Raw genomic sequence first — 12,611 nt, 5'->3', positions numbered from 1 at the left:
GGGGGCGGCCCAACGCCAGCTCCGCACCGCGCCGGGGCCGGGCCCTTTAAGACCCCCCTTCTCCCCGCCGCCTCCTCACCCTCTGGAAAATGCCAACTCACAGCACGCGGGGCATGCCGGGAGCGCCGCGCCGCACTACACATCCCGGCATGCCGCGCGGCGGGGCGGGGCTGACGGTTCCCTAGGCAACCGCCGGCCAGCGCCCAGCGGAGTGGGCGGGACGGACTGCCGGCTCTCTCTCCTTATTGGCTGAGCGTCGGGTTGAACTCGTTGCCTATTGGCAGCGATCGCGAAGGGGGCGGGAGCGGCGTGCCGGGCGGTGATTGGTTAAGGGCGGGGCCGGTGGGTGGCTGCGTCATGACTCCGCCAGCTGATCCGAGACGGGAGCCGGCGGCGGCGGTGCGGTGCGGCGGGGGGAGCGGCGGGGCCGGGCTGGGCCGCGGTGTGCCGGTACTGGGCTGGGCCACTCCGCTCAGGTGGGTCCGGCGGCACCGCGGGGAGCGTTGTATGGAGCCGGGGCACGGTTGGTGTTCTGTGCCCCGTTCTATCCGCTGGGAAAGGTCACCTTTGCCCGGGGTGCAGAATGGGGGTTCGATGGGGTTCGGTTCTATGTAGGGCTGTGCGGGCGCGGTCCCCGCGTCGGTGCGGGGGGGGCGCGGTTACCTCTGCGGGGGGTCCCGGTGGGGCGGGCGGGGCTGTGGTCGGGGCCGCCCCGCGCCGGGCGGTGGCCGCCCCCGGGGGTGACCTTCAGTCCGGGTTCGGGCGGGGCAGACTTTGACCCGGGGCCGCTCCTCGGGCGGACACCGAGCGGAGCATCCCGGGGGGCGGAAGGGACCGTGGGGACCCCGGGGATGGGGGGGGGGGGACGACGACGAGGAGGGAACCGAGTTCCCCGTAGGGCGGGAGGCGAAGCTGTCCTGGCTGCGGGGATTGCCTTTACCAGGCTTGGGTGGGCCGGTTAAATCGGAGCTGGGCACCCGCTGGGGGTACGGTGGGGTTTTACAGATGGGGGCGAACCCCGCTGAGTCTCCTCCTGGGCTGGGAGTTTCCTCCCGTTACCGGCAGAGTTCCCCCCCGGTGCCGGCGGGGCCCCTCCCGGGTGCTGATTCACGGCCCAGCGGGGGTGGAGCAGGGCCGGGACCGGCGCTGGAATCCGGACCAGATGTACCCGGCACGCCAGGAATGCGCGGCATCCCCGCCGCCCCCACCCGGGACACCCCGACCCCGTGGGGAGCCCCGGGACGTTTTTTGGGGGATACATCGGTGGGAGGATGCTGGGGGGTGTCCCCCGTGTGCTGCCTCTGGTTTAAGCCCGGTTATCCTCAAACTGGGGCTGACTGCCCTTCTATTGCTTAGGGGATTCCCGGAGCTCGCCCTATAGTTCAGACAAAGTGAGGGGGGGAAAAAAGAGATTTTTCCCATTTGGAAGAGAGAAGAATTGGGGCCCAACGCACCCACCGGGTGACTCCAAAGTTCCCCACATTCCCCCGGTGCTCCTTTGGCACCAAATCTCTCCCTTGGCTGAGTGCTGCTGGCCCCCGGCCCGGTGGGACCTTGCCAGCACGGTGCTGGAGGTGAGAGCCTGGGGAACACCATACCCACCCCATCCTGCCTGCAGAACCTCGCAGCCCCATCCCTGTGGTGGCAGCCTCTGTGATCTGGGCTTCTTATCTCGTGTTTTCCAGCCGGAACGGCCTTGGTTCCCTGTGTGGTAAAGGGGAATGCTCTGTAGCACCTGGCTATGGGGAGAGGAGGGATGGAGCTGCCCCCGCGTTCCCTGGGCTGTTGTACCCCCCATGGGATGTCAGCCCCAGCTTTGGAGGGCACTGGGAGGGTACATTTGGTGTAGGCAGTGCTGTGTGCTGGCTCTGATGTGTTGTTTCCTCCACAGCTGCTGCCCCTCTGCCCGCTCCTGGCTGCCCGGCAGCAGTTCTTCAGTGGCAAGCTTTATGTCCTTCTCTAGTAGCTAAAGCTGCCAGTTGAAGAACTGTTGAATGTAGCCACGCTCATCGCTGCGACGTCGGATGTCAGCTGCAGCCGTGCCCTGAGCCAGCGGGATGAGTGAGCCAACAGCATCCCATGGAGGCACCCCCAGGGAGCTGAGGATGAGCCCAGTGGGGATGACGAGCCTCCAGACAAAGCCAGGGCTATAAAACAGGGAATGGGGTCTCACCCCATGGTGAGGTGGCATTGAATTGAGACAGCCAGAGACATTAAACTTTGTGTTTTCCTGAATCACTCATTCGTTGCCTGTGGAGTGGGAGGATGGTGGTGACTTTGGACTGTGGGGTGGCAAGGAGGGGTGGCAGCTCTGTCCCACGGGGGTCAGTGGGCAGAGGGTTGTTTTTTAGGTCCGTCACAGCAGGGCTGATCTGTGCTGTTACAGGGATTGGCACTGCAAAGAGTTGGGTGGTGGGATGGGGCTGCCTGGGCGGGATGGGCTGCGGAGCTGCTGACTCAGGGCCGAGTCATGCACAGCCCAGGGAATGGCTGCCCTGTTCTATGACCTGTGCTGGGGCAGTGCCAGGGCTTCAGGTATGCTGGGTGTGCTGTGTCCTCCCTGTTTGAGCTGCTGATGGTAGCACCAGGAAGGGTTTGGGTAAAGCCTTCTGGGATCCAAAGTAATGGGGTAAAACGTCTGTGTGTGGACCCAGCAAGGACAGCAGGAGCCTCGTGCTGGAGGCTGCACAGTTCTGGTTCAGTCTCCCTGTTTGGGTGTAAGGCTGCTGCTGGATTTCTGCACCTGGTGATGTGCAGAAAGCAGTTTGGTGTCCCTTAACTGGCAGAAGTAGGGCAAATCTGTTGCACAACGTCCTTCATTCTGATAAGAACTTGGCATGCATGTGCTGATGGCTGCAGGAAGTGGAGTTTTTTGGGGGGCTACTGCTGCCTACTGCAGGGAATAGGGCTACTGAGCCCCCCTGGACCAACTCCTGCTCAGTATTTGATGATGGAGGAACGCCTCTGGCTGCAGGCAGCACCGTGCTCTCCCAGCCCAGCTGCAGAACTGCAAGTTCCTACAGAATCAGAGGAAAGTGAGGGGCACAAAGCAGCTGCAGTGAGTGCACGGGGCGGGAGGAGGGGCAGCTCCAAGGCATGGCTGTGCCAGAGCTGTTGGTGTGTGGTATGGAGGAGCTGTGTGTTCCTTCCACTGAGTTTCTGCCCCTGTGTGTGTGTGTCAGCACGTGGGGAGTGCTTAGGGTTGCTGCTTCCTCCTGTTGTTGTGACGTGCTCCCCTTGGGTAAGTTGGGGCGGTTTCAGGGTTGAGAATTGCCCTGCACAGCAGCACTGAGCCCAAAGAGTTTGGGGATTTCATGCTAGCTTCGTATGTGAGAAGGTGCTGGGGTGCAACTTCGAGTGTTTTACACAAAAATGGTGCAATGTTACCTCACTTGCTGAGCAAACCGGCTCAGCTCTGCACTGAGCAGAAAAGCAGAGGGATTGAGGCTGACACGGTGTCCCTGTGGGAACTTGCCTGACACTCAGAGCTTACCCTTCCTCCTGCAAAGTGCCATGTGACCGGTGAGTAAGTGCAGTGCTTCCTGTAGAGTGCACAGCCTCACTTGCTGCTGCCTTGCAAAACCATGCAACTCTTTCCTCCAGCACTGAGGCTGCGTTTCCTGCAGCATCCACCCTCCTCCTTGAAGCAGCCAGCACTGGGGATGCCGTGCTGCGTGCAGCTGGGCTGGGGTTGCTGGATTGGAATCAGTCGCTGCAGCAGCTAATGCAAGATTCACAACAGCTGTAGCAATGCCAGCAGGTGCTGCATGCTCAAAGGTCGGCTCGCAGCCTTCTGTCCTTAGGGGTGAGTTATTTGGCATCAGCTCTTGCACACAGACTGTCTTGTTCCCAGCTGTGAGAGCAGCTTGCCTCACTCAGAGTTCCCCTCGCTGGGAAAATGTGCTTCTGCAAAGCAGAAGGTCAGCGTGACCGGGGTGTGCTGAATGAATGCTCCCTGCCAGAAGTGAGCTGGAGGTGGTGGATGGAGGCGGTGGACTGGGGACCTTGTGTGGTCTCCTCTTGCTCAGCCCAGCAGGTCCCTGGTTAAGAAAAAGCACATCTCTGTTTTGCCCCGGAGTGCAAAGAGCAGCTGAGGGCTGTGCAAACACAAAATGCATGTACTCAATCCACTTGCTTCCACTTTATTTCTCTCGCAACAACTTGAGCTTTAACTCCTGGTTGATGCTGTTCCCCCTATGGCAGTGTACAGGTGAAGCTTAGCTTGCTGTCACAAGGGTATGCTGTTGATATCGTAGGCCCTGCAAACAAGAGGGGCACTGGGGAACTGCAGGAGCTCAGTGCTGTGCTTATGGGCTCTGTGTTTGTAGGGGGAAGGCATCACCCTGCTGCTCAGGGCATCACTTACTCTGCTTCTTCTTTAGATATTTTTTTCCCCAAGTATAAAACTTCAGCAATCAGAGACACCATGGGGTCGCAGTTTAGGCTGGCAGCTGCCGTTACAAAGCCATCCCTGGAAGAGAAAACAGAAGGATGCAGAGCTCCTTGGTGCACATAACACAGCATAGCAGCATCCTCCTGCAGACAGTGGGCTGAGGAGAGCTTGGGGCAGGGGGACGTGGGGCACCAGGCATGGGAGCAGTGGGGCAGAGGGAATGGGAGTGGGTGCCAGAGTCCCTGCATTGTTGCCCCATTCTGGTTACACTGTAGTGTGGCTCCACTCACTTGAGGTAGAAGATGAGGAACTTCTGTTTCTCCAAGCTGCCCTTCAGAACGGTGTCTGTGTAGCCCTTCCCACAGCCTGCAGAAGATGATCATGGGGTCGGGGAGCTCTGGTACAGCAGTGCCACCCACCCCACCTCAATGCCACCTGGGGTCCAAGAAGAAGGAGAGGGGATGTGACTCTGGCATGGGGCTGGGAGCAGGTAGAGAGACCCTGGACAAGCAGAGCTGACCCAGAGGAGCAGGACTGCACGTGGTCCCAAGTTCCTCCTTGGCTTGGAGAGAGACAATTGTGCCCTTTCATTCCTCTCTCTCTCTGCCCCATCCTACCTGCATAGTGGATGCTTCTCCCAAGCATTGTGGTCCAGAAGAAGGGGACAGTGTACAACTCCTTCTGTTTCTTCAACATGTTGAAGGCAGCAATGGAACCTGTGGCAATGGACCATCAGCGGGAACGTTTTTGTTTCCTGGAGGTCCTGAAGAGATTGCTGATTGTGTGAGGGGAGCTGGGAAGCACTGCCTCACCGTGGGCCTCAGCAACCTGTTGGTGATGGATGCTGGAGTGGTCCCCGTTGAGCAGCGCTACGGGAAAGGAGACAACATCCCCCCCAGCAAAGACGTTTGGGATGTTGGTTTGCATGTGCTAATGGGACAAAAAGCTATTAAAGCAACACTGAAAAGGAAAGGACTCAGAATTAGCTGTGGGTACTCAGCTGGCACGCACCAGGTCCACCAGGATGGCACCACTGTTGTCTTTGGCGATGGAGGTGCCCTTCAGAAATGCAGAGTTGGGGGTCACCCCTGCAAGGAAAGGAATAAGAACAAATGCAGCAAGGCTCTGTAAAGGCAGGGAGTAACTTTGGCCCTGAAATGAACATGTGGCCTTGGTACCTGCTCAGCCTGCCTGGACCAGGGCAGCTTACAGCAGTGACCAGCAGTTGGGCTGGTGCTGAGCTAACCCAGCGACAATAAAACCAGGACCCAGAACAAGACGTGCTCTGATAACACAGCATTGACCTACAGAGCTCAGCAAGCATGCCAAAGTCATATCAAGGCTGTAAGTCATTTCTTTCCTCTTGCCTATTTCTCATAAGCCCCTCAAGTGGGTGGGACCAAAAGGAAGGACTGGGTAATGGGAATGGACTGAGATGCTCTCCCCATTTCCAGAGCTGCCTCCCTCTCCAGCTGGGCTCACTTTACCTATTCCCACCACCACCACATCTGCAGGTAGTTTTTCTCCACTGGCAAGAATGGCTTCTGTGACCTGGAGAAGAAGCAAGGATCATTAACAAAGGGCTAAAAACGGTGTCCTCATTCCCGTAGCCTCTCTGATGCCTTATTCTTTGCTCTCCATTTTCTTTCTCAGGCTGAGATGACCTTGTCCAGTTAATGTGTGTTGCTGGGAACATAAGAGAAAATCAAGGAAAGCAGCATGCTGTTGCCCTCTGAGCTCAGAGCTGTGCTCTGTGCAAGGAAACACGAGGGTCTAGACATGGGAGGAGCTAGCCTAGACATAGACACTGGGATACACCTCAATTTGAGGGGGGTGTCCCCTAAAAATAGAAGTTCAGAGACCTCAGTGGCATGACTGACCTTTCCATCCTTCCCTTTCAGCTCATGGAGTTCTTTTTTCATGTAAAACTTGACTCCTTTACTTTGCAGCATCTGAAAAGGAAGAGGAAGCTGCTTTGAGTGTTCTCTAGGAAATTCCAAGCTCATAAAAACAGCAGCATCCAGCCAGAACCCAGGCAGACAGCTTAGCTGCTGCTCCGTGCTGCAGGAAGATTTTATTTGCAGGGTACACTGGGAGTCTGCCTCTGCTCTGCCATCCCAGTTAGGACCAGCATGAGATTGGGCTTAGGGAGGGAGTTGAGCTAGGAAATGTAATGTGTGCATGAGGGAAGCTGGGGGTTTACATGTGAGCTCTGAGCAAGGTGGCCAGGCACTACCAGGCAGCAGCTCCTGGGTGGTGGTGGATAGCAGGGCTGTTTGGATAGCACTGGGTTTTCCTAACCTTCAAGACAACACCTCCGACCTGAGGACCCAGCGTTTTCTGGAAAGGGAACTCATGTTTTTCCACCACCGAGATGACAGCAGCCTTGTCTGAGAGGAAGGCAGCTGCCTCCATTCCTGCAAGTGAATGGCATGTCTCAGGTAAGTCTGCTGCAAGTGGGAACCTGCACCCTCCTCCTGGGGAATCTTTACCCCTTCCAGACAAGAACAGATCTGATGGATAGCCAGTGCTTAACTGCTTTTCTTTGTGTTTATGGGCTGTTATATTTCACTTTGTTCTTGTGCACTATGGACCCAGATATTAGGAAATACAAAGAGCAGCTCCTAGCTGCATAGCTCCCTTCTGTACCTTACCCCCTTGCTTCTGGACAGTCCAGCTCCTCTGACAGACCTTTTCACAAGGCACATTTCCCTCTGCCCTGGTCCAGGAACTGTATATGGCTCAAAGTTTCTGGCCATCAAGAGAAAGGTTCTGCTGTGTAGCTTATAAAGCCCCAAGTACAGGACTCTGGTGTGGGACCATGACAGGCAGTGGATGACCCCCTTCCCTGAGGACCCCTAATTAATAAGCTCACACAGCAGAAGTGCATTTCAAGGCCCACTTTTTCAGGACCTAATAGCCCCTCCAGCATGGTACCTATGAATGAAGCTCCTACAATCACCAGATTCTTCCCAGATGCCAGCTCTAAGACCTTGCTAGAATCCTCTGGGGTTTGAAGATGACACACGTTCTGCAGGTCTGCACCTGGGACTTTGAGGAAGCTGGAGCTGAGAGGGAGAGAATCCAGGTATGGCTCATGATTGTAAATAAAACTGGGATGACAAGAAGGGAGCACACAACCCCATGCAGCCTCTTGGCCATTTGATCCCATCATTTTCTATCATCTCCTACTCCCTCCCCTGTGTGTGTTTCTAGAAGAGCTCCATCCCCACAAATGAACCATTTCATCCCATCAGAAAAGTCGCATGTGACAAATGCTTTGTGAACTCACTTTCCACCTGTTGCAATGAACAGCTGGTTGTACTTCTGAGAGGATCCATCCATGAAGCGAACCTTCTGCTTCTGGAAATCCACTGACACTGCCTGCAGGAGAGAGGAGGTAAAGATCAAGGAGGCACTTTCCTGGTCCACTTCTGTCCTGCCACATCAATGCCCCTCCTCATTGCAGGAAGAGAACCACCCACTGAGGACTGATCTCAGCTGCTTTTGCACCTCTTTCTCTGTCCAGAGCTCTATGCCATGAGCACAGAAGAATTCAGGTTTCCTCAGGTAGATGTCCTCAGCTTTTAAATTCATTTCCTGGAAGCAAAGCAGAAGTATGAAATAAAGCAGTTCCTATAGTCAGCAGTGCTCTTGCAGTTTACTGGGAAGTAGGTTTGCATTAGAAGTAAATCCTGCACTAGTATATCACTGCTACTCGCACTGTCCCATCCCCATCACTTCCATGCTCCTCCTCAAACATCTAGTGGGAAGAACTTGGCCAGAGGATAAAACCATTTGCTAATGGTGTACTCTGATCAAAGACGTTTCAGGAGGAAGTGAGACATTAGCTGGAAATGACAGCCATTTTCTTGCCCAATAGCTGCCTTGCCAGAATGGATCACCTGATCCCTCAACCTGGTTCTGAGCATGGGCTGTGCCCCTAATTCACACACAGTACCCAGGCAGAGTCCTTTCTCACCGACAAACCTTGCTCAACTTGGACTTGTCATACGGAGCATGTTTCTCTTTGGTGGCCATGATGATCCTGCCAGTAAAGCCCTCTTGGCGAAGTGTCTCTGCACAAGCCAGGGCAGCCACACCTATGAGAGATGCTCATCTCAGCCCTGTTATGCATCACTACAGAGTGGGAGGAAAAAGATGAGTCCTCCTTAGGGATGGAGTGTCTGTGGTGAGGATGTGCTATAGACCACTTCACTGACCTCCCCCCAGGAGAAGCATGGTGTTCCGGTTGAGAAGGCATCGTTTGCTCATGTCCTTCACCCTCAGGCTGCTTTCAAGATCCTAGAAGAAAGTGGAAGACAATGAAATTGTACCCAGCCCACGGTGCTGATGGTGCTTACTGGCAGCAGGTGTGGTCAGTACCTTCTTTTTGGCTGTAACAAACACCTTTCCATCTTCCACTGTTACCTGGGGAAGGGGGAAGAAGAGTATATTTAGGCACTGTGCTGATAGGGTGGTGATAAGAACTCTCATGGGAGAGCCTGTTCAAATGGTGACTTAAGAGCTTTTGCAGGAGTCTTACTGTCCTGGTAACAGTAAGCTGTTGGGAAATTTGGGGTCTGGTTGGAAAAGGATGTAGGATGCAAGGGTAGAAAACTGTAGAAAGATAATGGAGCCCAGCTCTAAGGAGAGAGGATCAGCATCAATAGGAACTCATGGTCCTGAGCTGTTGGAGGACAGCAATCTCTGACGCATCAAGAGCGGCATGTGGGGTTCTTGAACATCAAGTGAGTGCCTGTTGGTGCTGGGGAGCTCACGAGCTTTTCTGGCTGTGAGGGATATCAGGATGTGTTGATTGAAAGGATCTGTAGGATGCCTGAAGTCATTCCATGTGCAGCTCTGTGTGACCAGCGCTGTGTCCAGGGCATGGCCTTTTCAATCACCATGCTTGTAGACAGTGGGTAGCAGAGGGGACACGGATCAAGCAGGGGGGAGGACACCAGATATCACCTTAAAGCAAGGTAGGCAGTCCAGAGAAGGGTACTCCTCAATATCTCCAGTTTTGATGTTGAAGCAGGAGCCGTGCCAGGGGCAGCGCAGCCTGTGCCCTCTCAAGACCCCTGCAATAGAAACCCCCCCCCCCAGCCAATTGGTGAGAGCTTCCCCAACCAGCATGGCTTCTCCCCACTACCCCCCATAAGCACTACCTTTGCTGAGCGGTGCGCCATAGTGTGGGCACCTACTGCCCAGGGCGCTGAACTCCATCTTGTTCCTCACTAGCAGCACCGGATAGCCAGCCACCATCACCTCACAGAGTCTGGGCACAGCAGGGAGCGGGGATCAGCCCCTCACAGCCATGGCGATGCTCCCTTCACCAACAAGATGGCGGCAGCCAACATGGTGGTTGTTGCCATGGCAACGCTGGCCCTGTGGCCTGCATGGCTCATGGTGGTGGGCTCTCCATGGGCTACTCACTCTCCATCCCCAATGTCATCCTCCTTGCAGACTTCTGCGGTGACGGTGTCATTGCAATCCATGCTGATGGACACAGGGAGGGGTCAGCCTCTGTTCCTCCGAGATCCCACCCCAAAATGTGCAGCCACTGCCACTCAGAGGGTTCCACGCTCAGCTGAAATAAAAAGGCTATGATCAGCAGAAAGTACACATTTTCCCTATTTCATTTTATTTTTTGGTCTCCAAACCCATCCATTCAGCCATTCTTTCTCTGACTTCACCCAGGTCCTGTTTGCATATGGCAACCCATTAAATTCGGCTCATATAGCGAGTAAGCAAGGAAGGCTTCCAGCAGTTGTGTCAGAAATCAGTAAAATGACTTGAAATTATTTATGGCCACTCTGGGCACGATGCTGTCAACGAGGCCTGCAGCCACCCTGCCCTGGGGTCTGCACCTCCAAAATCCCTCCCATGCTGGTGTTGAGGTGGTATTGGGGTAAGCAGAGAAGGAATTAAGATAATAATCGTAATGAAAAGCAGAAATCCCTGCCTGAAGTGGATGAAAGAGGAGCAACAAATCTTGGTTCTTGCTGTTGTACAGCCTCTTGGCTGTTTGCTGTGTGTTTGGAGATTTTCCACTCTGTTTTGGAGGAAAAAATGGAGATAGAAGGGCTGCTCTTGGCATTCCCATGGACAAGTGGTTGGCAAACATCAGCAACTTCACCACCAGCCCCAAAACCTCAGGAAATCCCCCCATCGCCACCCCTCATCCCAGGAAAAAGCTCTGATGGATACTCACAGCCTCGTCGGGAGGTGCCACCATCCATGGATCTCTTTCCCATCTGTGTGTCTGTCCCCAAAGCCAGCTCCCCCAGCCCACGCTGGGCGATGCTCTCCTGGCCGTGCCCACCACCCCCGGCTGATGGGCGGCAGCGGGGACGCGGCAAATCTGATTACTGCAATCACTCCACACTTCATTCCTTTTTTTTTATTATTTATTTATTTTCTTCCTAATTGAGGTTTAGAAACTGCTCGCCGAGGAATTAAGGGCACTTAGGGCTGATGGGGCAGGTGTGGTCTGAGGGCTGTGCCCTTTCGGAAACAAACTGAGTCAACGCTGAGACGTTCCTCCTGTTTCTCAGTGGGAAGAGCCGTCGCTTGGTGCCCGCTGGTTTTGCTGCACTTTTCTCTGCTCCTGTGTGAGTTTGTGTTGGTTCCTGGGCGTCCCAGCACCGCTGTGTCCATGTGTGTTGCACGGGGTTGGGTGCTGCTGATGGTGCTATTTTTGCAGCCGGGTGGGAGCTGTGAAAAAATGGGAGTGACGCCTCCGCTGTTTGCGTCTCCTCCAGTTCTTATCTCTATTTCACAGTCAAGATGTTTCAAAACCTTTAAATATGCCTCGAAACGCAGAGTGGGGATAAATCCCCATTACAGGGAGCATCATCCTGCCACGCAACGTGCTCCCAAACCCAGCACAGGGGGGCTGAAAATCCTCCTGGAGGTGGGCACAGCCCTGAGAAGAGGATGTGCACATGGATGCTCAGTAAGTACACAGCTGCTCCCAGCAAAGTGCTCTGCTCTGTTGGGCCTGCAGAACAGTAGGGACACTTCGGGTGCTGCAATGCCAGGAGCACTCCCAGCCCACGGGTGCTGCACACCCACGATGGGTGCAGGTGCAGAGTGTTTTCTCGCAGTGCCAAAAAGCAGCTTTTGGACTCTGCCTCGCTGGCCAGGCGCCTGAGCGTGGAGCAATTTGGCTGCCAAACGGCCCTGTTTAAACTCCCTGTAATTATTCCCCGGGAGCACATTCCCACGTGGAGAAGCGGCAGCGGCCCTCACAGAGGCATTCTCTGACTCAGCAGAAATGGCTGGGAAGTGTTTGCTCGGGGATGGGAGCTGCAGTGTGCAAAGGTACAGGGGTGAGAGCCAGGTGGGACACAGTGCTGCCTGGTGGCATTGACACAGTGGGGCTGAGATGCTGCTGGATGCAACCCAACAGCCTGGCAAAGGACTCTTGCAAAATGAAAAGCAAAGCAGAATCCCCACCTCCGCTGGTGCAAAGGTGATGGTGAAGGGATCTCATCCTGCTCTGAAGGTTGGGAAGGGCACTGAGCATAAAGATTTGGGGTTGTTGTAGGATGCTGCTCTGACAGCTCACACCTAGGAACATGCAATACCTCCTTGTGGGACTCAGGGAATAGGATGTTATGCCATACTGGTAAGGTGCTCTGTAAGCATCTTTTGGCTCTTTGTTAGGCCTGTCCCCTCCCTTTGAGCCCCTGCTGCACGCTCTGGCATGCCATAATGCAGCTGTGACTGTGCAGATGTGTTCTCATCCCCATCGTGCTCACATTGGCCCTCCCTTGCAGCACACAGGGTTGAACATCTCCGAAGAACAGAGAGCAAGCGAGGTGGGGAGGCAGCAGAGCTAAAATGATTAATGGGACACCGTGCTCAGAGCAGCTTGGTTTGTGATATTAATAATGAGAGAATTCAGGAGGGAACATACTCCATGCCCAGCTGTGCAGCCAGCAGCAGCAACTGTGAAGATCTATTTGCAATGCAGGAGTGATTGAGTGGGCTCTGCAACATGCGATGTGCATGGAGGGAGTGTTTGCACCCTGCAGGGCTCATTCTGAACCTGTGTGAACTGCAAAAAAAAAAAAAAAAAAAAACCAACAACAAAAACACAGAATCATAAATACCCCATAACAATGTCACCAGAAAGCACATCAATATCTGTCAGATATGGCTTCAGGTATGGCTTAAGCTTGAAGACTGTAAACTGGGCATGGAAAGT

General features: G+C 54.7%; 1 protein-coding gene and 1 long non-coding RNA gene across 3 annotated transcripts; one reads left to right on the top strand and one right to left on the bottom strand.

The window, feature by feature from the left end:
- The first annotated feature begins 330 nt into the window (after positions 1–330).
- On the top strand, positions 331–8,051 carry LOC116217342 (uncharacterized). Of its 2 annotated transcripts, none has more exons than XR_014887525.1 (4): positions 331–476; positions 1,892–6,834; positions 7,304–7,481; positions 7,709–8,051. It is a non-coding gene; the product is annotated as an uncharacterized LOC116217342 (long non-coding RNA). The 2 variants fall into 2 exon arrangements; XR_014887524.1 differs by having other exon boundaries at positions 7,610–8,051.
- LOC104913847 (apoptosis-inducing factor 3-like) lies at positions 4,229–9,974 on the bottom strand. Its single transcript, XM_085240662.1, has 18 exons — positions 9,833–9,974; positions 9,565–9,674; positions 9,368–9,477; positions 8,780–8,824; positions 8,617–8,698; positions 8,384–8,496; positions 7,907–7,993; positions 7,686–7,777; positions 7,331–7,461; positions 6,695–6,810; positions 6,274–6,345; positions 5,881–5,944; positions 5,405–5,481; positions 5,206–5,323; positions 5,011–5,109; positions 4,684–4,759; positions 4,367–4,471; positions 4,229–4,259 (listed from the first exon to the last, which is right to left on the bottom strand). The coding sequence occupies exons 1-18, from the start codon at positions 9,892–9,894 to the stop codon at positions 4,229–4,231; spliced, it is 1,590 nt and encodes a 529-aa protein (XP_085096788.1). The 5' UTR covers positions 9,895–9,974.
- Positions 9,975–12,611: the final 2,637 nt, after the last annotated feature.

The sequence above is a fragment of the Meleagris gallopavo genome, chromosome 21 (assembly GCF_905368555.1).
Source record: "Meleagris gallopavo chromosome 21, MGAL_WU_HG_1.1, whole genome shotgun sequence".
Lineage (NCBI taxonomy): Eukaryota > Metazoa > Chordata > Aves > Galliformes > Phasianidae > Meleagris > Meleagris gallopavo.
The sequence above is the reverse complement of the archived record's forward strand: the minus strand, read 5'-3'. Positions and strand labels throughout refer to the sequence as shown.